Consider the following 25,255-nt stretch of genomic DNA (forward strand, 5'->3'; position numbering starts at 1 on the left):
ATCTCACTCGTTGCAGTGACGCGTCTGTCCACTGTGTGTCAGGCATCGCTAGAAAGCGGATTTATCGTCACTTTAAACTCAAATGTGTGGTCTGGGAGGACCAGGGGAGGACAGATGGCACTCTACTGCGCTCTGATGGGTTACTGCAAGCATTTCCGTAGTGTAGTTTTTAATGTATCATGACAGAGGCTCCACTGCCTGACTCGTCTGTCCTAATTTCAAGCTAGATAGTACGACATATATTATTTCACATACAGCGTTCGCACACATCTATCTCCTCCGTATGCGTCCTCTTTTTCTTCGGGTATGAGATCCTCTTTCAGTGATACAATACTTTTAAACGGATCCCGTCATTATGTCAAAGCGGTGCATGCTTTAAATTTATCCGTAGACGATTCTGAGTCGATAATATATGGTAATACCCGCGTTACCCGAGACAAGGATGTCGAAACGGCTGCGAAATAGCGAAGTTTGTGCGGACTGCAGCAGTTCGGGTGAGTATATTCTGCTACTATAGAATTTTTAGTAAAAGACTCAACTTGCACTGGACAACCAGGTCATATTACCGAATTAAGTGACCGAATGATAACATTTAGCTATACAAATATGAGTCAGATCATAAATCAACCTTCTATAAAACCAGATTCAGATTTGGAAATGACTGGATAGTAAATGTGTGCTTTTTGGAGCATGATGATGTATTGCCTTTGGCCGTGGCTGAAAAACCTAGTGAGTTGTCTACCTAGACAGCATTTTAGGCTTCACTTGCGGGTGCCCAAAGATTCTGCTCTTTTCTAGCAAACTGTTGTGGGTTTTGAGACCGGGCCACCGCATGCAGTGTTGACTCAATTTTACGGGTTTTTCTTCAGCTTCCGATGATGCAGTGAAGGTTTGTGATCAATCATTGTATTTCACTTCACTTCATTGTCTGTGGAGAAATGGGTAAACATACTTGCCCCTCAAGGGGAATTCCAGGTGAAAACTGCTACAACATCCAAGTTTGCTCGATGTGGCCTTATTCATTACTAACAAGTGACCCTAACCAACACATGCTGTGCCCTAACTTTTGAGAGATAGAAAAAATAAATAAAATGTCACATAGCATTGTTGTCGTAACTACACCGTGTTCGTGTGTAACAATTTGTCTCTGTGATAAATGCATTGACCATGAATAACTACAATCCATGAGAGATCTGACCTCCTAAGACTATAAATGACATGAACAACATATATTTGATTTTATAAATGTGTAGAGAACCGTTTCATAGACCTTCATTGATGTAGTGTACTGTATTAGATCCATTTTAGTGTTTAAACTATAAAATATTAACTTTCTTCCCCGTGAATTGTTTGGTTCTGTTATGTGATTCTGTTTTCTCCTCATTCCCCATATTGATTTGTTACGCCTCAGACACCAGCTGGCCTGGGCTGCCCCAGCATGTCAGGACAGGAGGGATTATTGGGCAGTTGTTGTTAGGGTGAATATTTTTAGTCATTCAGCAGCACTGGGTTTTATTTTAGCCGCTGCAGCACTTGATGGACAAGAGATCAGGCCTTGGCTCGGGGAGGGGGGGAATGATGCTGGTGCCAGGTGCTTGATTCTGGCCCTTGGCCTCTTTGCAGCTGTTGTTTGATACTTCCTGTGCATGACGGGAAGTGACTTTTGCTTCTAGGCTGCTCTCTGGTTATCAGTGGATCAGTTTTTTGATTTAGATAACTCGTGTTTCTGTTAGACTGATGCAGTTGTGGTATCATATATACCATCTAGCTGACTGTGAAACCCAAAATGGTCAGTAACTTCATAAGTGTCAGAGACTTTAATGAGCGGCTCACTTGACGCAGCAAAAGCATGCATTTTGGTCCAGATTTAACACTTGTAATCCTCTGCGGTCAAAATAAACAAGACAATAAGCGTAAGTTTTTTATTATTATTAAAATGAATGTACTATATTTAGTTTCAATAATATTTATTCTTTAATATTTTGTATTTTTAGTGTATTTCATGGTACTAGACAATATTCACCTCTAAATGAATGATGCTCTATTTATTTCTATATAAAATAACACAAACAATTGAAAATAATAGTGTATAATGTATACAGGAATGTTTATTCCCTATTTCCTTTTAAGTTTATTTTCAGGCTTAAAAAATGCTCTGTATTTTCACATTTCATATTTCCCATTCATTTTCTTGCGCCTTTCATTTTTGACCTCAAAGTTCAAGTGTAACTATTATTTAAGACCATTTAGCCTTTTGTGTTCATATGCCAGGTGTTACAAAAGTTGCCTAGTTTTGTACCCCTTGTATTACCTTCATTTTAATACAAAGTACAAAAATGGCAAAAAGTTTGTAACGTATATTTGTTTCAGTCTAAAATGACCCAAAAAATGGCTGTTGATTTATATATCCGTTCAAATTTGAATCTTCCGTATAAGAATGGAAAACAATTGTTAATTATTTGCAGAAATGAAAAGAAATGTTTGCCTGTCATCAGTCTGAAAATAAAATCCTCAAAACTCTGTTCTTGAGGAGTTCTGACACCCTCAAGCGCTGACTCAAATCATTGTTTCTGAAGGAAGTGAAATCACAAGTTGGCCTGAATCTGTCCTTGGGAAAAGTTGAGGGACTGCTCAGACACATTAGTCATAGGTTCCGTGTGATTGACCCCACTTTCACTGATTTGGCATCATGACTCGGTGAAGGAGGGAGACTATGCATGACATATTCTATTAAAAACTGCCTTGGTATGTGACAAGTGTTGAGTGACAAGTGTTGATTCTATCTCAGTCTAGGTCGTTGAGTTTGTCTAGTGTTTTGGTGACTCTGAGTGATCTAGGTCTCAGCTGGTGGGTCTTGATCCAGAAATGGTTTAAAGGGAGGTATAATACTTTCCATATCTTCTGTTGTTGACTTTCGAAGTTGTGCACCAAATCAAACTCTATGGTAGTTCAAGTTTAGCAGTTTATACTGCTGCCGTTTTAGCCGTGTTTGTTGCATGCGTTTCACTGCTAAATCACTCTTCTGCTGTTGGTTATGCATTTACAAATTCTACAAAAAAAATCCTGTTCAGCCTATTATATTGTATGTAAAAATTGTTGTATTTATGTAGAGACAAGACATCTCTGTTTTTTGTAGGATAAACACATTTGTTTGTGTATTCGGTTGCCACTGGATGCTCAGTGTCTGAATCTGAAGTGAAACCAGTTTAGAATCACGCTGCAGCGGACCTTTTGACGGTAGTGAAACTAAGAAGCCACAGTGTTTCCCAGTTCACCTGCTCATACCCTGGAAGTAAAGCTCAGCTGCTTAGCATTTGTTGTGGTTTGAGGCATGTGTATGTAAGAGGAAGTTAGCACGTTTACAGCCATACATGAAAGGATGCCATTCACCCTCTGCTACTGTGGCCTTATAAGGAAGAACTGAGCACCACATTTAGTTGTCGTCATATATAACATCACATGCATATCAAAGCTACATTTTTGACATCTGTGCTACTAGTAATGGTTTATCAGACTTTTATAGTGGGACATAAGAAAATTAATACACACTATGTATACACCAAATGCATTTTTAAAGTAAAATGTTTGTTTGTAGTGTAAATAATACATTTTAAAGTCAAAATGAAATTAAAAAGTTTGCTTTCTTAATTCTCATTAAGTGGATTCTACTAATAAGCATCTCTCCTCTATCAGCCTTTTAAAAGTGTTGTGTTGTGTTTCTGTTTCCATTCTCATGCACCAACCAAAAAGCTCCATTAGCATTATCGTGTATTGATCAGTGATCAACACACTGCTGACTCTGAGACACGCTGCTGTTTTCTTCCTGTGAATCTGTTGATTTTCTTGGGGTCTCTTAGATCCTCGCTGGGCGTCTGTGAACAGAGGAGTTCTGATATGTGACGAGTGCTGCGGCGTTCACCGCAGTCTGGGCCGCCACAACTCGCAAGTGCGGCATTTGTCAAACACCTCCTGGCCGCCCACCCAGCTACAGGTGAGCCCATTCAGACAAATAGCCACCCTATAGGGTTCCTTTTGATACTTCTTCTTGTTTTTAACTGCTCAACCTGCTTCATCTGAGACTTTTTGACATTATAGTGATCATCTTTAGTCTGAGGCATATTTAAAAGTAGTGGTTGACTGAGATGGATTTTTGTTTAATAGCTGATGTTGATATATAGAGTTCTGAGTATATGGTAAAATATTTGAAAGAAGGAAATGTGATTGTTGTGAAGATTGTTGATAGATTCTAGATAAGCACTTACTTTGGTTAATCGGCTAATAGAGATTATCTTAAAATACAAAATAAATGCTGATTGATCAACTTGTCAAATATATTGTCCTATAAATGGTTGAAAACTTGGTTGCTGCTCCATACGTTCAAAATTAAGGATACAGAGGGGTATTATTTAGTAGGTATTTAGGTAGGTATTGTTATATTAGGTAGGTATTATAGAGGTACAGTAAGGTATTTTATGCATTAAAAAGAAAAACTGATGCATTTTATTATTGGGAAGTGTCTGCAAAGTATGTGCAAAAAATTAAAAAAAAAAATTATTTTCAAAAATACAGTTTGTGCAATGATTTGACATTTCATATCATTATCACAAGGCAAGACATTGACAAGACAAAATACATGTATAAATATATTTGTAATGCTAATGCAATAGTAGTAACGGAATTCAAAATATTATTTTAAATTCTGATTTAATTACTTTCTCTTGTAATTTTTAAAGTCAATGTAAATTCCATAGAAAGAGATAACAATAGCCATTGTTTTAGTCTGTGGTTCTAAAACGACTCTAAACGTCTTTTAATTCGAACACGAGGAACAGTCACAGACTCATTAATGTGCTCTTCTTGTACAGCCTGCAGCATCTTCTCCCAAGTTTCTGTTCTCTTTGACGGATTGCTTTGATCGCATAATGTCTCTTTTCATTTAATGTGTCCTGGTTGTGTAGTACATTTTTCCACATCACATTCTTATTTACAAATCTGTGTTTTTTAATCCATCAATAGAGTCTTTTGAATAGTTCAAAGAAAACAGTTTATTGGTGTGTGCCATCACTGGAGGCCTTCCAACAGAGACTGTGACTCACAAAGCATATTTAAAGAAGCATGTTGTCATATTGGATTTTTGTCTTGTGATGTATGCCCTCAATTTCTTTCTCATTCACAGATGGTTCAGACATTATACAACAATGGTGCTAATGCAATATGGGAGCACACTCTGCTGGACCCGTCATCCATCATGAGCGGGAAACGCAAAGCCAATCCTCAGGATAAAATCCAGTGAGTGTTTTGTTTTTACATTTTCTAACATATGTATGTTTGCTATGACCTATTATTCAAAAGTTTTGGATCAGTGAGATACATATCTTTTTTTCAACAATGATGCATTAAATTGATTAAAAGTGACAGTAAAGCCATGCATAGTATTACAACGGTTTCTATTTCAAACAATTCATTAAAGAATCTTGGGGACAAAATTGGCAAAAATATTAAGCTGTTTTCAAAGTTAACAATGATAATAATGTTTCTTGAGCACCAAATCAGCATATTAGAATGATTTCTGAATGAACATGTGACACTGAAGACACTGAATAATTCATCACAGCTCTGTCATCACAGGATTAAATTAAATGAATAATATTATTATTTTTTAAATATATGAAAATAGAAAACGGTTATTTTAAGTTTTTTATATATGACAATGATACTGTATTATAAATGCAGCCTTGGTGAGCCTGAGACTTATTTCAAAAACATTAAAACCTTGCCAACCCCAAAAGTTTGAACTGTTATATATAAAAAAGATAGTAGCTGAGATAAAGCAACTCCCTCAACTGCTGACTAGCTCTAATATGTCCATTGTTTCTCTCACCCAAAAAGCCCCAACAAGGCAGAGTTTATAAAAGCAAAGTATCAAATGCTGGCTTACGTCCATCGTTTACCCTGTCGAGATGACGACAGTACAGCAGCCGCTGATCTAAGCAAGGTAAGGAAAAAGTTTTGATATTCATATAAGTGATGCATCCTTTATGAGAAATTTTTTTCAGGTTTGACTTTAATTATTAATGTTGAATTATAAATGGAAATGGTTCCTCTAGCACAGTGGTTCCCAACCTTTTTTTGTCTGAGACCCCCTTTTTCCCAAGAAAATATTGTAGGGCCCCAATCACATTTAATGATATCGTCGCTCTTGTAAGCTTGCACCAAGGATGTTTTGTTTTTAATCAAACAGTCTGTTTATTACTATAACCAGATATGTTTATGCACAAATAATAGCGTATAATATTGAAAATACTCTAACAAAAACATCAGTAGACCGTTTGTAATTTAAAAACGTAAGCCTAGGAGTAGCCTATTAATTGGCCCTATTTGAAATGCAATAACAAAAATAGCAGTATTCACACTGGTGTGTAGCGAAAAAATAATTAATATAGGCTAGGCCTATAACAAAATGACTAGTGTCCGGGACCTCGTTGAAAACTCATTTTTTGGTCAGCAAGAGGATCGTGAATAAAATTAGCTAATGTAATATGATTGCTTGGCGCTCTAGCGATTAATAAACATGCGTTTATTAACAGAATAATGCGTTTTGCGGAAGAGCATTCTAGCCGGAGCTACTTCTCTCTCTTTACGTCTATGAAGAGTCACGCAGGCACTGGGCTACACTGCAGTGGTACGACCCGAACCAGTGTAAAATAGTCCCAATATAAACACTTATCATAGGTGTACCATAGTGACTCAGGATAAGACAAAAACACAGTTTGGAAAATGGATTCATGATGTACTCACTCATTATACAAATTTAGTAAATTTTGAACACAAAAAAGGTTACGGACTGATGCTTTAATGCTCACTGTTCAACTCTTTTCAAAATATGACACAACCCCCCAAAGAGCTCACTGAGGCCCCCTTGTGGGCCGCGACCCCCCTGTTGGGAACCGATGCGCTAGCACATCTAAGGCGCATCAGGTTTTTGTCTGCGTGCTATCAGGCTTGTTGAACTGTCTCTATTGATGCGTATTGTTTTTGATTCTTTAGCAACTTCACTCCAGCGTTAGAACCGGCAATCTTGAGACTTGTTTGCGGTTACTGTCACTTGGGGCTCAAGCCAACTACTTCCACCCGGTAAAAACCTCTGTTCCAGCCTTAATTGATCATATTCAGTTACATACAAAATGCATTTTTACTTTTCTGCTCTGGTTTAAACAGGAGAAAGGGAACACCCCACTGCACATTGCAGCTAAAGCAGGGCAAGTGTGTCAGGCTGAGCTTCTCTGTGTTTATGGGGCAGACCCTGGGGCTCCAGACTCCAACGGCAAAACGCCCATCAACTATGCAAGGTAATTAATAGCTACTGCATTGATGGCTCGAGCCACTGGGCATATAACTCTGCATTTATAGATTACTTACTATATTTTATTTATCAGTTGCCTTAATTAACAAATATCCATGTTAAGTCCATGGTAGTGTTATTTTAGTGTTGTTTAGATTTCAAGATACACATTTACATTCTTATCAGTTCTTGTTTTCCCCGGGAATCGAACCCATGACCTTGGTGTTGCAAGCGCCAACACTCTACTGTTTGAGCTACAGGAAAGCAATCGTGCTTATGTGAAAAGCTCATCTGCTTTAGTCATTTTTGATGTGATGAGGTGTCTCATATAATGCAAGTCAATAGCTACCATCACTTTGAGAGTTAAAAAACATATACAGGCAAAACAAAAATGAATACCCGTGGCTCCTGATGATAGATTGAGGTCTTATGAAGCAAGACGATCGTTCTGTGCAAGAAACTGGACATTATTTACAACATTATTACCTGTAATCCACAGCCTTGGCAAACGGTCCTGAGCGTGTTCATGACAGTCTGGAGCGAGAGCTTCCTGTCGCATTATTATAACATGTGAGCTGACCCTGTGTTTGTTTACAACAGAGATGAAAGACGCATATGTTATATTGTTCATCAAAATGGTACTTGTGCTTATCCTGGATGCAGAAACCTATATTAAGGTTATGTTAACTTGCGCAATCTCATTTGGTTAGATTGATTTCCCAAATTCCCAATGTTTGAGCTCCTGCGCATACGTCTTTATGCGTCAGGAAGCTCTCGTTCTAGACTGTGTTTGCCAAGGCTGTGGATTACAGGTAATAATATTTTAATTTATGTTCAGTTTCTAGCACAGAATGGTTGTTTCACTTCATAAGACCTCAATGTATCATCAGGAGCCACGGCTATTAATTTTGTTTTGCCTGTATGTGTTTTTTTTCTCCCACAGGGAAGGTAGCCATCTACTTGCATTATATGAATCTCCAAGGACCACAGTTTCTGCTGAAAATATTCTTTACTGTCCTACTGAAGAAGAAAAAATCTTCTTAACAGCAAATTACAAAACGTATTACTTAATTACAAACTTATTACAATTAGTTACCAAGGGAACATTTCAAATTTTTAAAGCGGCACTATGCAGGATTTCTGTTTTTGTCAAACAGCGATCCCTAGAGTCGCTGTAGAGTAGTTGTATTTAACGTTACTGTCGTAAACACCACTCACGCAGAGCGTATCTGCACTCACGGCCTCTGCACTTCATAATAATAAAGTAGCCTACCGCGTTAGGCTTACCTGAGCCTAAATGCCAGATGACACCAATAAAGTGTATCATGTACGTCGCATTATTTCGCAGGGCTCTCAAGTTTTGAAGACAGGCAAGAGTGACATCCAGCCAACAGATACATTTTTGTCATTGGTTGTTGCGTTAAATCTTACCCAGATACAATAGTGCTATTTTCTGATTGGCTATTGTGTAGCTCGACAAACAACACCAGAGGAGACGCGCTTGATTCCTGCCGGTTCAACAGTGAGAGCGGCGCGGCCAGAGTTTTGGCATATTAAATATATTACAAATAGTTTTTCACCGTGAGAAATACAGTGTGTGGGGGGAGAGCGTGACAAAAGACCGAAATGAGACCGAAATGAGTGACTGTCACACTCAATGCGTGACACTTGAGAGCCCTGATTTCGTAACGTCCGTTATGATGTTGTTAGACATGATTATTGCAATTTATCATAATAGTTAGCAAATTGCGCTCATTTACACTATTTCCAACATGTAGGCTTATTTATGTCCTGATAATTATGTGAGATATTGACACATAATTGTTCTCATGATAATTGCAGGAATCAACTTTAACAGTGAAAGACTGTGCGAGAGGGACTCTTGTCCGGTTCCTCGTTTGCCAGATTTTCGTTACCTTTTTCTTGACTCTTCCGACCGCGCTTTCTTCGTTTTTTTTCGCCATTCTGAAAACGCAGGTCCGATGTTTACTCGTGTCTGACTCCTCGCTCGGTCAGTCTGACATTTCCTCTTTCTCTGTTCCTCCGACAATGCTTTTCTAGCTTTCTGCTTCTTATATGCCAGCTTTGCCATGGGACGATAGTTGTTCTTATAGCTAGCCGTATCCTGGATGGGGGCGTGTACGCGTGCAGTGCCGTAAAGCAATTCGTTACCTCGCGACACCTGATATCACACACGATACTGGGCCCGCCGGCCCAAAGTTGCAAGGGTGGTTTTGCGGCTCACAGGCACCAGGGGGGTGCGAGACGACCACCATTCAACACGAAATCAGTAATATAAACATTACAATGACTCCAAAGCTATTCGGTTGAGGTAAAAAAGTTACTTAGTTCTGCTTTAAGTTTTTCATCATGCTTTGTTTCAGCTTTTTTTTGGCAATTGAAATAAAGCTGAAATAAAGCATGATGAAAAACTTAAAAATTAGAAATGTTCCCTTGGCAAATCAATTATATTTGCATTTCTATTTAATTAATAACAACACTGGTCCATGGGTGTGTATGCTGTCCAATTTGTTATTTTATGTTTCAGAGGGCTTCAGATTTCATAGGAGACTCTGAGAAGGACCACGAGGTCTGAGGGGCAGCATTTGGCACAGGACCTAAAAGTTCAAAAATAAAAATCCATGTCATAACGTCATTGTATTTGTATTCAGGCAGGCGGGCCATCAGGACCTGGCAGACAGACTGGTGGAAGTACAGTATGAGCTCACAGACAGGCTGGCCTTCTACCTCTGTGGGAGGAAGCCTGGTGAGTCAGTGTGTTATCATGATGAGAACTGATGTTTTCATATCCAGCTGTTTATGCTGATGAAACCATTTTACAGCATGCTTTTACTTTAGTCAGACCGGGTCATGGGTTATGGTCTTCAAAGCACCAGATGCCTCAATAAAGTACCACAGTGATGTTACAGTGAGCTTGATGTGTAGTGTTCATGCTTTAGTGTGCATCTTTGTCAGTGGATGGTCAGTTAGTTGTAAATGAGTACTGTGAGTCAGTACTGTCATCATTCTGTGTTTCAGATCACAAGAGTGGACAGCATTTCATTATACCACAGATGGCGGACAGGTAGTAATAATCTGATATATTCTGATGTTCCCCTGTTAATGATACTGGTGCCACCCTTATAGAAGTTTCTTCTGTAGTAGAGGAGTATTCGGGGATGTGCTTGGTCATGTTTAGGATCTTCTGATTGCATCCCAGAATACTTCCCTGAAAAGCTGAGATAGTGATCCGAGCACGTTTTTAAAGTTAACATTATTTTATTTTAATATCTTGCCTTTTCTTTTTCTTTTTCTTTTGCTGTCTTTGATGAAAAAGAAATGTGTAAGTATTTTACATGGCAGTTAATTAAATATCCCCTTTTCTTTTACCATTACCGATTTGATAGTAAAGCTATTTTAATTAAAATATATATATATTTTTACTATTTAATTCCTTTTATAGCAGTCTGGAGTTATCAGAGTTTGCAAAAGCTGCAAAAAGAAAACTGCAGTCTGTGAGTCCATCTATTTTTTTTACTTTAAGCAATGTATCAGCATAGCCTCCAAACAGAACAAGACTAAGCACTAATGTTGAGGAGTAACTAACTAAAAGTAAAATGCTGCTAATCTAACTACACATTCAGTAGGATTACAGTAGTTCAATTGTATATCAGAACGTTTGGACAGTTAGTGTAAATCAACAAAACAATTTAATGGTTTGTTTTATTCAAACATTAACAGGAAGTCCCTCCAAATTCTTTTTTAATCATGTTTTATAGCAAAATACTAAGCTAAATTCTGCTTTATGAATTTAAGTTGGTATATTAAGCGAAATATTCAATTAAAGTGTTATCACTTTGTTTTTGACTAGTTTTATTTAGTATCAGTTTATCTGTTCAAATTATGTCAACCGTAATTTAATACAATCTACTAGCAAAACACAAACCCATATCCTCATTGTTTTGTAATAGATAATGCTTAACTGAAGTTTAACTACTGTAGATTGTTACCTAGAAAGCTCATTTTAAAGTAGCTTCCCCAATACTACTGAGCACAGAGTAAATCATAATGCTTTTCTGAAGCAGATGGCCGTTAAGATGCTATTTAACCTGTCTCTAAACATGCTTTTATGCAGTTTTACAACCATTGAGAGCACAGATGACTTATTTAACTTATTTAATTGCAGCTCAGCGATCATTTGTTTGAGGAATTAGCAATGGATGTGTACGATGAAGTGGATCGAAGAGAGACAGATGCAGGTGAGATAATCAGCATGTGATGAACAATGGAAAGAAAAGGCTCATAAAATGTACATCATACAAGTGCACAATCTTTTTATTGGTGTAGTTTGGCTGGCCACTCAGAACCACAGCACTTTGGTTACAGAGACAACAGTTGTGCCTTTCCTTCCTGTAAACCCAGAGTACTCATCAACACGAAACCAGGCAAGTACTGCACATAAAGTTTTGACGCTTTCAATAAAGTCATCTTAGAAGGAAATAAAGATATTGCACTTTGACTTTTTATAGCACCTTTTATGCAGTGTTTGCAGCTAAAAGTGCACCATGCAGAAATGTGCCAGACGAACATGCAAACAGAGATGCCACAAAATTAATAAAAGAGGAAATGGCATCAAAACTGCTATGCACAAACAGTTTGCTTTGACAACCCAAACCACAAAGATGCATTTTATGAGAAGTTGTGCTCATCCTTCCCTCTGGTCATTTTGACCCAGAAGTTAGTTTTTAATGTTTTTTGAAAAATCAGTTCATCAGAGTGGTCCAAGACTTCAAAATTTGAGGAGTTTATGTGGTTGAAATAAAAAACAAGTAACAAATCCTTCCCTCAGGGGTCAATTTGGCCCCCTTAGGTATGAATGGAATATCAAGAATGCTTTATTATACATAGAAAAGCATACAAAATACTCAAAATTAACACTTAACTTTACCAAAAAATTATTTTACTATGGATACATGTGTGTGTAACTGAATCTGAATGCATTCTAAAGAGAAAATTTGAGAACTGACTTTAGGACCCAGCGGAACAGCTCATTTGCTCCATATAGTGTTTCTCAACGGTATTGACTTAAGAACCACTTATATTTTTTCACATATTTTCAATAAATCATGTTCCCATTCACTCTTAAAATTAACAATTCATTTTGTGATTCTATAAGTTATGTTCTGTATCGCAGAGTGGTATGTTCTTCAATAAAACAGTTTTTGAGGGGGAAATGAAAAGAGAAATATAATTTTTAAATACAAGAATGTTTCCTGAAAAGAAGCATGCCTAATCGGTCTCTAATTATAAAGGTCTTCCGTAAGACCAGCTGTTTGTTTAGATGGTGAATATGCAATAAAATACAGATTTACCTTCTTTTCCAGGGAAGACAAAAGCTGGCAAGGTTCAATGCTCATGAATTTGCCACACTTGTGATTGATATTCTAAGTGATGCAAAGCGACGCCAGCTGGGGAATTCAGTCTCAAGTCCTAAAGGTACAGCCTGCATTCAGACACACCAGTCTTTGATTTCTTTTATAGATTTTGTTGATGTTTCATGGTTGTTATCTACTTCTTCATAGACAATGTTGACGTGTTCTTCAAAAGTATGGGTAGTCGGCATGGAAGTGAAAGTCAGGAAATCGACCAGCCAGACTATGACAGCGTGGCATCCGATGAGGACACAGACACTGATTTACGAATAGGCAAAGCAGACAGAGCGAAGGTGAACTATCCCTTTTAAGAAGTGACCGTTTCAGTTTCCTGTTACATTTCTCAATGGTTATAATAGAAGATGGTGATTAGTGTACTTTAAACATAATGGAAGGTTTTGACTGTTCATGTTGCAAAACGACTTTGTCCTCATAAAATCACATAAAACTAGTTTTGTTGTGTTTAAGTTCTTGCTTAAAATGTATGATGATTTGAAAGTGGTTTTGAATTATTTGCATTTTAAATTCCCACACAAAAGTTGTGTATTATGTTTTTCAGATACTTTTATAAATGTTCATGATTAGAATAATTAGACCACTGTGACATTTGTGTGATAAAACAGATACTGATTTACGAATAGGCAAAGCAGACAGAGCTAAGGTAAGCCGGTGGAGCTTTAGGAATTTTGTTTTGAGCCGTTCTTGCCATCCCAGTGTACGTGTTGGCCATCTTTCCATCTTTCTTCTTTTCCCCTCAGAGCCTGGACTCAGATCTGTCCGATGGACCGATTTCAGTGCAGGAGTTCCTGGAGGTGAAAAACGCACTTTCCGCTTCCGAGGCCAAAATTCAGGAACTGATGAAAGCCAACAGTAATCTGAGTGAAGAGCTGAGATTGATGCAGAAAAAGGTACCAGAGATTCAGCAGTGAGCGCTGAACGCCCTGGTCAGAGCAGCGTTTCTGCTCCTAAACAAAGCAAGACTGTCTAACCCCTACACCTGCACCTCTTCTCGCACGTGAGGGGGCAAATATGCAGGTGACCTAAAAGTCCCATCTGACTGAACGATTATGATTCTTAAAATCCTCTGGAATGCTGATGTCAAAATAATCCTGTAATATCTGCCGTAGTGTTCAAATAACCAGCATGACCTTAACTTCTAAATTAATTACTCGAAAATATGCTCTATCAATGCCAAAAACCCAAAACATACTGACTTTTTTGGCATTTGATTGCAGATGAGATAAGTTGGCATGCTATTGCTAACCTCCCTAACTGCAAACCTGATTCAGCAGTTGGCTCCTGCATCAGCATGACTCGTTTTAATTGTCTGTTTCTACATGTGTGTACATTAGACAAGCGTTTCCAGAATATAAATCAGATAAAAATATAGATTGAATATAAAATAATAATTCTGAATTGAATTTGGAACCTTTCAAGCCTTTACTGTCATTTACATGTGAACATAGTTAGAAATATTTGTTTTGTCTCTTTCACATAGACATTGAACCCCATTCAAGGAATAGTCTCTAAAGACAAAAAATTATAAAGTAGTAAATAAATTCAAAATATCTTCTTCTGTGTTCAGCAGAAGAAAGAAGTTCATACATGTTTGGAATGCCTTGAGGGTGAGAAAATGATCACATAATTTTCATTTTTTGGTGAACTATCACTTTAAGGAAGTTACGCTTCAGCCTGTTTCCTGTTACACTTCTCAATGATTAAAATAGAATATGGTCATTAGTGTACTTTGAAAGGTTTTGACTGTTTATGATCAAAACTACTCTGTCCTCTCGTAAAAAAAACAACATGTAACTAGTTTTGTTGTGTTGCTAAAGGTATGAGTTCTTGCTTAAAATGTATGATGCTTTTAAAGTGATTGTGAATTATGTATTTCCCACACAAAAGTTGTTTATTATGTTTTTCAGATACTTTTATAACTGTAATGATTAGAATAATTATACCATTGTGACATTTGTGTGATAAAACTGTGTGGCTTTGCATTGGATGAAAATCTGAAAATAGAGATGGCCCAAATCATGTTATCACCACGAGTGAAGTCCTTAGGCTGTTTTGTTGCGCTCTGCATCTCCTTTCTGATCCTGGCTAGTGCACTAGCTCGAACTGTTTGGCTTCTCTCTGAGCTGCAGAGTGAATCTCTGTCTCTCACTGTAGATTCTTAAACGCGTCTAACTTGCGCTTGTTCTGTGAACATGTCTAGACATTGCATATACCCATGCCTGCATGCTAACTTGGATTTATTGAGCAACTCCATTTAACGCTTTTCTATCCCTTTTTTCCTTATTCATTCAAATTTTAACTTAAAATACATTTTCCTCATAATTTATCTCAAATAATTACTACTGTTGGTTTTTTATAAGATCTAAATAAATGTCCTATTTTATAGAATGGCTTCATATTGTTTCAATGTAAAATTATAATTGAAATTTGATAATTATTTTAATTTATCATTAGCCTTTTATTTTATCATAATCCAACCAACCCCCTGCAGTTTCATGGAGCAGAAATCCTCTTAAAAGTTTCATATAATTCTTTTTAATATTCATAATATTTTTTTTAGAATATTCATAGAATTTTTTTTTAATACAATTTAGTAATTTTGTTTTGATACTAATTTTTGATATGGAAAAGGCAAAGGGTTAGTCTAATCCTTTTTGTTGGTAATGTAAAAATCCAGTAGGCCTGAAACAGGCAACACTGAACATTGTTATTCATCTATTGATTGACAGTTTTTCCTTTACGCTCAGCTTTGCTACAGTTTCTGCTTTTCTATGCGTTTCTCTTGCTTACACGTTTTTCTCTTCAGCTGCAGTCTCTGCAAAGCGAGAACAGCTCTCTCAGGCGGCAGGTCTCCGCTCAACAACCCTATCAGGCCCCCGGCGGCTCTGACCACCCCAATCCCTCCAGTCCCTCCTCCTCTTCTTCCTCCTCCTCTGCCCTGAAACGCCACCTGTCTGCACGGGCGAGCCGCCCCATGTCTATGTATGAAACTGGCTCTGGTCTGAAGCCCTTTCTCCCAAAGGGAGAGACCCCTTACCCTGAGGAGACCTTCCCCACCCTGCAACCCTTCCCAAACTATGTAAGTAAAGACCTGCCTCTCGCCGCCTTTTCCTTCTTCACCTTCCCTCTCTAATGTAGTGACATGCTAGTATGCTGATGGTATGTTTCCAATTCTCAGCGCTTCATGAGATTTTCCAAAATAAACATGGTTCACTCACGTATTACTTCACTTAGTATCCTGTTGGCTCACATACTGTAGCAGCTATTTCATCATATTTCTGTTTCCTGTTTTAATTTCATGTGCCATTTGGGACTCACAAAGCATGTCTTTATTGCCAACTCAATGCACAAGTCACACAGTCATTGCTTTATGTAACTGTACATATAATTTCATATCACAGAAATTTTTCTTTCTGTTTTGCTGGCTAATACGATGTTGTACCAGTGTTTAATAATTCAAGTTTTCTGAGATAAATGAGTAGTATTTGGCTGTAAATGTAATCTCAACTTGACTGACATACTCAAGTCAGTGTACATAATTTTAAACCCTTTTTTCTCAAAAGTATTAAGCATTTATTTAGGGGTACTACTTTTTCACAGTGTAAACATTTTAAAATCTTGATATTGTTTTAAAAAACATTTTTTTTTGTACATGTCAGTTACTCTGGCTCACAAGTTTCAGTATCATCAATATCATCTTGATGTAAAATGCCCAGTATTCTATTTTCAGTTGTCTTTTATACAATGTAAGTTCCTGTTCCATTTCCTTTTTCATTATTTACTGACCTTTCGAGTGTCTATATTAAAAAAATGTTTTAACTCTATGGTTTTCCATCGCTTTTACTGCATATTAATGCTACTGATTATTTTCATATGCATGCAAATGTTAGAGCTGTTCAAACTTGGTTCAAACCATTCATCAGTCGTTATTTAACACTTGCGCCGGGTTCTATAATTTTTGACAAGGTAATGTTTGCTGCAGTTGTTAACAGCATTTATTAATCTAGGTTAATGTTAATTTCAAAATCAAGCTGTTCATTGTGAATTTGTTTGTTCGTAATACATTAACTAATATTCATTTATACAACTAACAACTTGAAATGTTAGAAATGTAGTGGTATGCACTACCATTCAAAAGTTTGGGGTGAGTAAAGCATTTTTTATTTAAAGAAATGAATACTTTTAGAAAAGTGCATTAAGTTGATTAAAAACGGCAGTATTATATTTATATTTCAGACAAACTGTTATTTTTGATGTTATATTTATCAAAGAATCCTGGAAACAAATGTATCATGGTTTCCACAAGATATTACACAGCACAACTGTTTTCAACATTGATCATAAGAAATGTTTCTTGAGCATCAAATCGGCATATTAGAATGATTTCTCAAGGATCATGTGACACTGAAGATTCCTGATGATAATAAATAACATTTAAAAAAAATTCTATTAAAAAAAAGTAATTTTAAATTGTAATAATATTTCACAATATTACCATTTTACTGTATTTTTGATCAAATAAATGCAGCTTGGTGAGCATGAGACCTCTTTTCAAAAATCTTACCAACCCCAAACTTTTAAACGGTAGTAATTTGTCAAAGTTTCTATTGACAACATCATACAGTTTTACAAAAGTCAAAATTACTATATCAACTTGTTCTCTATTCCAAGCTCTTTATCGTGGGGGGAGGGGTATATCTTTCATTCTCTCTTAAGTTTTATTTGCACCCCCTTTTTAGACCGGAAAGGGTGTGTTTGTGGCCTCCTCCTCATCTCTCCCCTTCCTCCCCTCCTCCTCATCCTCCCCGTCCTGTTTGCGGTATGAGAGTGCACAAAGGGTTAAGTACATCCTCACAAGCTCCGTTCCTCGTGGGATGGGCCGAAAGCTCCCAGAACCCCTTACCTCCTCTCCACCATCCTTCACAAACTCGTCTTCTGCCTCCTCTACTCCCATCCATCCCTTTTCCTCCTACTCCTGTTGTGCTCCACGCATCAGCATGCATGAGCGGTCCCTCCAACAATCCTCCAGGGGCTGCTGTTTTCAACTGATACGTATTTCTGCCTTCATCATCCTCATATATAGCGCATACATTTCATGGCTTGTGTCTTCATTCCCAGGGCGCACTGCTCAGGGCTTGTCCACTGCTGCTCACACATCTGTTCAGGATGCCTTGGAATGCTATACTGCTCATGCTCTGGGCTGAAAGTAAAAAGATGAAAATGCACACTTGTGAATATGTAGATGAGCTGGATTAGCTTGTTTATTTTTGTGTGATCCATGTTTCTAATGTCACAGAGACTGAATTGTGGGTCTTGTTCATGGCTGTTTAGCATTTGGAAAGCAATGTTTTGGCTGTAAATATTTGGTCTGACAATTTTAATTTTAAAATGCATCGATCTGACAATAGAATTCAATTAATCAAAAAAAAGCATTTTAAAAATGTAAAACATCTAAACTTAAAAACATTTAAAAAAAAGTATTTAGTGTATTTAAGAGTTTTTAACCTTTTTAACTCTTAAATACACTGGCATGTAAACATTACAAAAAAAAGTTTTAAGGCTTTTATGCTCACCAAGACTTCGTTTATATGATAAAAAAAATACAGTAAAAACAGTCATTTTGTGAAATGTCATTACAATTTTCAGATAACGGTTTTCTATTTTAATATATTTTAAAATAATAATATTATTAATTTAATTTATTCCTGTAATTAGAGGGCTGAATTTTCAGCATCATTACTCCAGTCTTCAGTGTCACATGATCCTTCAGAAATCATTCTAATATTCTGATTTAGTGCTCAAGTTTCATATTTTTCTGAAAACCTTTTTCACCCCTGGTGATTTAATAAATAGAACGTTCAAAAGAACAGCATTTATTAAAAAAATGAAATCTTTTGTAGCATTATAAATGACTTTACTCACACTTTTGAGCAATTTAATGCATCTTTGGTGAAAAAAAAAAATTCTTTCCAAAAAAATCTTACCGAGCCCTAACATTGGGAGTCGTTTCAGGATCTGGATTTTTATGTTAACTGAGAATGTTAACACTTATGTTGTGTATAAGAATAAAATCTGCAGTACAGTACATTGGGTATCAGTGGCGGATGCAGAACGTGACAGATGGGTGGGCCTGGATTAAGCCGAGGTGGGCCTGAATCTAGGGTTTAGTAGGCTATATTTATGGAGATGAGAAATAAAAACCGCACTGTACTGCTATGATCAGCTGTTCGGCCGAGCTTTCGAAGTTGTAAATACGGAAAGACCGATGCTGACCGGTTGGTTTTTGTCAAATGACCTTGCGGCACTCTCTGAAAAGTTGAGATGTTTTTCATCTCGCCGCGGCATATAGGCGCGCCTGGAAAAACGAGCGCGCTGCAGCCTGCACCACATGCGTATGGCAAGCAGTGTTGCCAGATTGGACATGTCCAATTATCGTACCAGAAGTTCAAAATGATCGTATTTGGAAGAACATTATCGTACACGACGTAAACGTGCAGAATACAGCTATTTATCACAACATGTAGGATGGATTAGATGGAGTAGTGCGGGCCGGGCGACACGGGTGGTGCCTGTGTGTGTGTGTATACAGGTCCTTCTCAAAAAATTAGCATATTGTGATAGTTCATTATTACCCATAATGTAATGATAAAAATTAAACTTTCATATATTTTAGATTAATTGCACACCAACTGAAATATTTCAGGTCTTTTATTGTTTTAATACTGATGATTTTGGCATACAGCTCATAAAAAAAACCCAAAATTCCTATCTCAAAAAATTAGCATATCATGAAAAGGGTCTCTAAACGAGCTATTAACCTAATCATCTGAATCAACTAATTAATTCTAAACACCTGCAAAAGATTCCTGAGGCTTTTAAAAACTCCCAGCCTGTTTCATTACTCAAAACCGCAATTATGGGTAAGACTGCCGACCTGACTGCTGTCCAGAAGGCCATCATTGACACCCTCAAGCAAGAGGGTAAGACACAGAAAGAAATTTCTGAACAAATAGGCTGTTCCCAGAGTGCTGTATCAAGGCACCTCAGTGGGAAGTCTGTGGGAAGGAAAAAGTGTGGCAAAAAACACTGCACAACGAGAAGAGGTGACCGACCCTGAGGAAGATTGTGGAGAAGGACCGATTCCAGACCTTGGGGGACCTGCGGAAGCAGTGGACTGAGTCTGGAGTAGAAACATCCAGAGCCACCGTGCACAGGCGTGTGCAGGAAATGGGCTACAGGTGCCGCATTCCCCAGGTCAAGCCACTTTTGAACCAGAAACAGCGGCAGAAGCGCCTGACCTGTACTGTTGCTCAGTGGTCCAAAGTACTTTTTTTCGGATGAAAGCAAATTTTGCATGTCATTCGGAAATCAAGGTGCCAGAGTCTGGAGGAAGACTGGGGAGAAGGAAATGCCGAAATGCCTGAAGTCCAGTGTCAAGTACCCACAGTCAGTGATGGTCTGGGGTGCCATGTCAGCTGCTGGTGTTGGTCAACTGTGTTTTATCAAGGGCAGGGTCAATGCAGCTAGCTATCAGGAGATTTTGGAGCACTTCATGCTTCCATCTGCTGAAAAGCTTTATGGAGATGAAGATTTCATTTTTCAGCACAACCTGGCACCTGCTCACCGTGCCAAAACCACTGGTAAATGGTTTACTGACCATGGTATTACTGTGCTCAATTGGACTGCCAACTCTCCTGACCTGAACTCCATAGAGAATCTGTGGGATATTGTGAAGAGAAAGTTGAGAGACGCAAGACCCAACACTCTGGATGAGCTTAAGGCCGCTATCGAAGCATCCTGGGCCTCCATAACACCTCAGCAGTGCCACAGGCTGATTGCCTCCATGCCACGCCGCATTGAAGCAGTCATTTCTGCAAACGGATTCCCGACCAAGTATTGAGTGCATAACTGAACATAATTATTTGAAGGTTGACTTTTTTTGTATTAAAAACACTTATTTTATTAGTCGGATGAAATATGCAAATTTTTTGAGATAGGAATTTTGGGTTTTCATGAGCTGTATGCCAAAATCATCAATATTAAAACAATAAAAGACCTGAAATATTTCAGTTTGTGTGCAATGAATCTAAAATATATGAAAGTTTAATTTTTATCATTACATTATGGAAAATAATGAACTTTATCACAACATGCTAATTTTTGAGAAGGACCTGTACGTGCTTGCGTGCAGGCAGGTGAGCCTGCAAAATGATTTTGGGTCAGAGAGAGAAGCGGTAGGATGTGTGTTTGGACGAACGACTGAAAACTCTGAAATTATCGTACATTATGGGATTTTTTTCATTATTGATCGTACATCGTACAGAGGTCAAAATTATCGTACAAATACGATAATTATCGTAAATCTGGCAACAATGATGGCAAGCTAAAGTATTCATAAAGCATGCGGGACGCGCGATTTGCCATAAAAGCACGCGCTCTTAACGTTCATGTGAACAATGTGCCTCGTCCCCTCTCCTTGCAAGGGTGTCAAAGTATGGACAAAATATGTACAGTGACATGACATAACTGCCAGATTCAAACTGTGCGTTCGCGCGTTGGCTGGCGCTGAGCCAGAGATGGTCGCGCTCAGGCTTGTCATATATCATATAAAGTGTTCGGCGGGCCGTATATGGCCAAACTTAATTCATTATTATTATTATTATTATTATTAATAAAATTTAAAATTTCGTTTTTATTAATCTGATTGGGTGGGCCACCTGTCACGTGCCCACCCAGGCCCGCCCATAAATCCGCGCCTGTTGGGTATTATTAATCTAAACATAATTGATTATTAAATTCTGTAATGAATTTTTTTAAATTGTCAGTTCAATGTATCACAATGCATTGATGCATTTTACACCCCTATGTACAAGGAGATGTGTGTAGAGAAGAAGAATAAAAAAGTGATTGTTTGTTCAACGGAACATTAGTTTGACTCCAAGTGTCTGTTGCCCTGATATGGAATTGTTATAATATTCTGTTACACTAATTTAGTTACGTTGGAGTGCTCGGAGTGCTGCTGGCGTCTGACCCCATTACCTCATATCCTTGAGCACAATAAATCATGCTCCAATGAGACTGTCAAACAGCTTTACTGTAAATGCTTTATGGCACTGTGAAGGAATACTCTAATCGGGACCATGAACTAGATTCAATTGTAACTCTGAGTTTTACCCTCGAGAACACACTAGTTGTTTCATAGCTAGCCTTTACATCCGCTGGTCTGCGCTTGGACTTAAAAGTGCATTTAAGATACTTAACTATTTCAATGTTTGGGGTCGGTAAGATTTTTTTTAAAAATGTTTAAAAGAAGTTAGAAAATTTTTATTATTGTTCATTATTATTATAATGTAAAATAACATTTCTATTTTAATACATTTAAAATATAATTTATTCCTGTGATGGCAAGGCTGAATTTTCAGCATCATTGCTCCAGTCTTCAGTCACATGATCCTTCAGAAATCATTCTAATATTCTGATTTAGTGCTCAATTAACATTTCTTATTATTATCAATGCTGAAAACAGTTGTGCTGCATAATATTTTTGTGGAAACCAAGATACACCATTCTTTGACGAATGGAAACTTCGTCAGCAATTATTTGAAATGGAAATTTTTTTTAACAATGTAATAATTTTTGCTGTCTGTCATGTAAGATCAATTTAATGCATTCTTGCTAAACAAAACATATGGAGACTGGCACTCCGTTAGATGTGTGTTAGATTTGAGCTTGGCTAGAAGTGCATTATTGATTAACATTATTGATCTTAAACAGCTCTTGTAACCACATTTAGGGATTCAACTAACCCGTTTGTTGAACCCAACTAACTCACCTCACACCTTGTAATGCTTTTCTACGGTGGAAAAAAAATGAGTGAAGAAAAAAAAAAAAGTTTTTTTTCCCCACCACCATGTCCCTTTAGTACGGAGCCCCTGAATGGGAAATGTTGGTGGAAAAAAAATATAATGTTTTCAAATGTTTTGCGTTCCCCGAGAAACTTTGCGTTCGCTTGCAAAACTTTTGTGTTCTTTACGAGTGAACGCAAAGTTTCTCAGGGGAACGCAAAACAGTTAAGAAAGAACACAAAAGCATTATTTTATTTCATATGAACTAGCAAACATGCTGATATTTCCAATTCCATCACTGCAGTTTCATTGCTTGCCACCTTTGGCATTTAGTGACGTCACATGTTTTTTTTGCCGTGTCCTTTCCTGTCTCTTTAGGCCTCCAAATTTGACAAGCAGAGCAGTGTGTCTGATGGTGACTATGATAACACGGTCAACGAGTGTGATCTGGACGACTCTGGGTATGTCCAATTTCTTTCATGTGACCTGAAATAACTCGGGTCTCACTCCTATTGGCAAACAAAGCCAGCCCTTTTTTCTATGAAAATAAAAACGGCCTGTCCTCGACTTTTAGCCAAGCAAAGTGAGAAAACAAACGAATGATTCTGTAACCATGCGTCAAGCATTACTCATCCCTGACTCCTTGGTTCCATTTACTGTACATGACTTCCTCCGTCCCTGCAGCTTTGGCCGTAGATGTCGTCTGCGCAGCAGTGGCTGGATGGGAGAGAGCGGGTCGATACCTGAGCTGGATGATCACGAATCTGAGCCTGACCCCAGTCTGCCCAGCACAGAAGACGTCATCCGTAAAACTGAGCAGATCACCAAGAACATCCAGGAGCTGCTGAGGGCTGCACAGGAGAACAAGCATGAGAGGTGAGAGGACATCCAATGTCATCATCTCTCTTCTCGGATTTCTTCCTTCGTCATATATGGCAGCAAAAAAATCTGAGGTCACTCTCTTTTGGTAACTTCTGCCACATATTAAAGAATTTCACATGTACATATTTGGGGCTTTGGGTACAAATTGTTTCCCCTTAAATAATGAAAATTGTGTCATCATTTACTCACCCTCACGTCGTTTCGAAACTGTGTGACTTTCTTTCTTATGCTGAAGATATTTTGAAGATTATTAGTGACCAAACAGTTTTCTCTTTAAAGCATTATAGACACAAATCAATGTGTTTTAGTTGTGAGAACGTTTAGATATTTCAGATGAAATACCGCCTAAATTAATACACAAGCATGAAAAGTGGATAGTTAAATTTTTATCTTCTCAACGGTATCCAGCAATTAACATCGGACCACAATTACATCATTTTGAAAATGTGTTGAATTAATATCGTATTAATTTTAGTAAAAATAAAATAAAATTAAAGCTGCAAGCAGCATTTAGCGGTGTTCAAGCAGTTAAGGCCTTTCAGGCCGTTAAGCACAAAAGCATCAAAAGACATTAAGTTTTATGTAGCAAGCATGATTTACCATGATATACTACATTTCAGTGTGATTTTTCATGATTTACCATGTTCCAGTATCATTTACCATGAATCTTACATGATTTTCCATAGTTTACCTTGATATACCATGTTATATGATGATTTACCATGATATAGCACATTCTAGAATAATTTACAAGGATTCTAGCATGATTTACCTTTTTTACTATGATTTACCATGTTTCTGGCGTTATTTACCATGATTTACCACGTTGATAGCAATTATATGAAGCATAAGAACAATTGAAGTGATAAACTCTGACAAAATATGAATGTGTTATAATAGTAATTGTTATTTAAGTGATTTTATAGTGTCTATATACAAAAAAAGACAATTAATAAGAAGAGTGGCCAGCAGAGGGCAGTAGAAGACCACTTATTGGCTCACTTTCATTTTCAACTACTTTGTTTCTCCAGTATTCTCCAGTGAAGTAAAATATCTAATGCTGCTGCTCCATCTAGTGGACAACAGTGCTATTACAGCCTACTTATACAATAGGCCATGTTTTTCATATCATTTAATCTACACACGCTCATTCTGATGTAGATAGAGACATTTGGAACTTCAGGAGCCAGTGTGACTCAATTGTCACTTCAATAGACGATTTTTGACTAAATGTTATTGTAAATGTTAAAATAGTGAATTTATAAAGTCTAAATATTAATTATAGTTGAGTAGTGTGACAAAATGACTTTTTTTAAACAGCAGGGGGCAGTAAAATACCACTTATTGGCTGTTAGCCTTTTCAAGCTGTTATAGCTGTTCTTGACCTTTTTTTAAGAAGCTATGAGCATTTATTGAAAAGATATTGGCTTTCAGTCAAGGCTACATATTGAAGTGACCCTATTATAGTCATCCAAATGAAGAAGTTATACATTTTCCTATAATTATTGTTGTAGAGAGTACAGAGCAATAGATGCATTTTGACAAAATGTGATTGTAAATGTTAAAATAATGATTTAATAAAGTCTAAATATCAATTATATATAAAAATATTAGAGAGTAGTATGATGAAATGACAGCAGGGGGCAGTAAAATACCACTTATTGGCTGTTATAGCCATCCAAGCTGTTATAGCTGTTATAGCCATCTGATTTACACTCTATTATAGCCATCCAAAT

At 37.4% G+C, this 25,255-nt stretch overlaps 1 protein-coding gene across 19 annotated transcripts in view; it reads left to right on the forward strand.

Moving 5' to 3' along the window:
- Positions 1 to 80: 80 nt before the first annotated feature.
- Positions 81 to 25,255, forward strand: part of git2a (G protein-coupled receptor kinase interacting ArfGAP 2a) — a 31,226-nt gene continuing 6,051 nt past the window's right edge. For 3 of the 19 annotated variants that reach the window (XM_077241381.1, XM_077241373.1, XM_077241379.1), the window contains exons 1-18: positions 107 to 494; positions 3,858 to 3,991; positions 5,177 to 5,289; positions 5,890 to 5,995; positions 7,048 to 7,134; positions 7,219 to 7,349; positions 10,015 to 10,109; positions 10,382 to 10,430; positions 10,806 to 10,857; positions 11,529 to 11,601; positions 11,690 to 11,794; positions 12,734 to 12,838; positions 12,925 to 13,067; positions 13,533 to 13,682; positions 15,599 to 15,871; positions 17,532 to 17,630; positions 23,016 to 23,098; positions 23,322 to 23,513. In XM_077241381.1, the coding sequence (XP_077097496.1) occupies positions 413 to 494; positions 3,858 to 3,991; positions 5,177 to 5,289; positions 5,890 to 5,995; positions 7,048 to 7,134; positions 7,219 to 7,349; positions 10,015 to 10,109; positions 10,382 to 10,430; positions 10,806 to 10,857; positions 11,529 to 11,601; positions 11,690 to 11,794; positions 12,734 to 12,838; positions 12,925 to 13,067; positions 13,533 to 13,682; positions 15,599 to 15,871; positions 17,532 to 17,630; positions 23,016 to 23,098; positions 23,322 to 23,513 (2,072 nt within the window). In that variant the 5' untranslated portion in view covers positions 107 to 412. Of the gene's footprint in view, positions 495 to 3,857; positions 3,992 to 5,176; positions 5,290 to 5,889; positions 5,996 to 7,047; positions 7,135 to 7,218; positions 7,350 to 10,014; positions 10,110 to 10,381; positions 10,431 to 10,805; positions 10,858 to 11,528; positions 11,602 to 11,689; positions 11,795 to 12,726; positions 12,839 to 12,924; positions 13,068 to 13,397; positions 13,436 to 13,532; positions 13,683 to 15,598; positions 15,872 to 17,531; positions 17,845 to 23,015; positions 23,099 to 23,321; positions 23,514 to 25,255 lie in introns of all 19 variants that reach the window. The other 16 variants (XM_077241385.1, XM_077241377.1, XM_077241382.1 and 13 more) reach the window with 10 other exon arrangements.

Source organism: Siphateles boraxobius, unplaced genomic scaffold (genome assembly GCF_051911475.1).
Source record: "Siphateles boraxobius isolate OS27281-9 unplaced genomic scaffold, OSU_SipBor_1 24, whole genome shotgun sequence".
Classification (NCBI taxonomy): domain Eukaryota; kingdom Metazoa; phylum Chordata; class Actinopteri; order Cypriniformes; family Leuciscidae; genus Siphateles; species Siphateles boraxobius.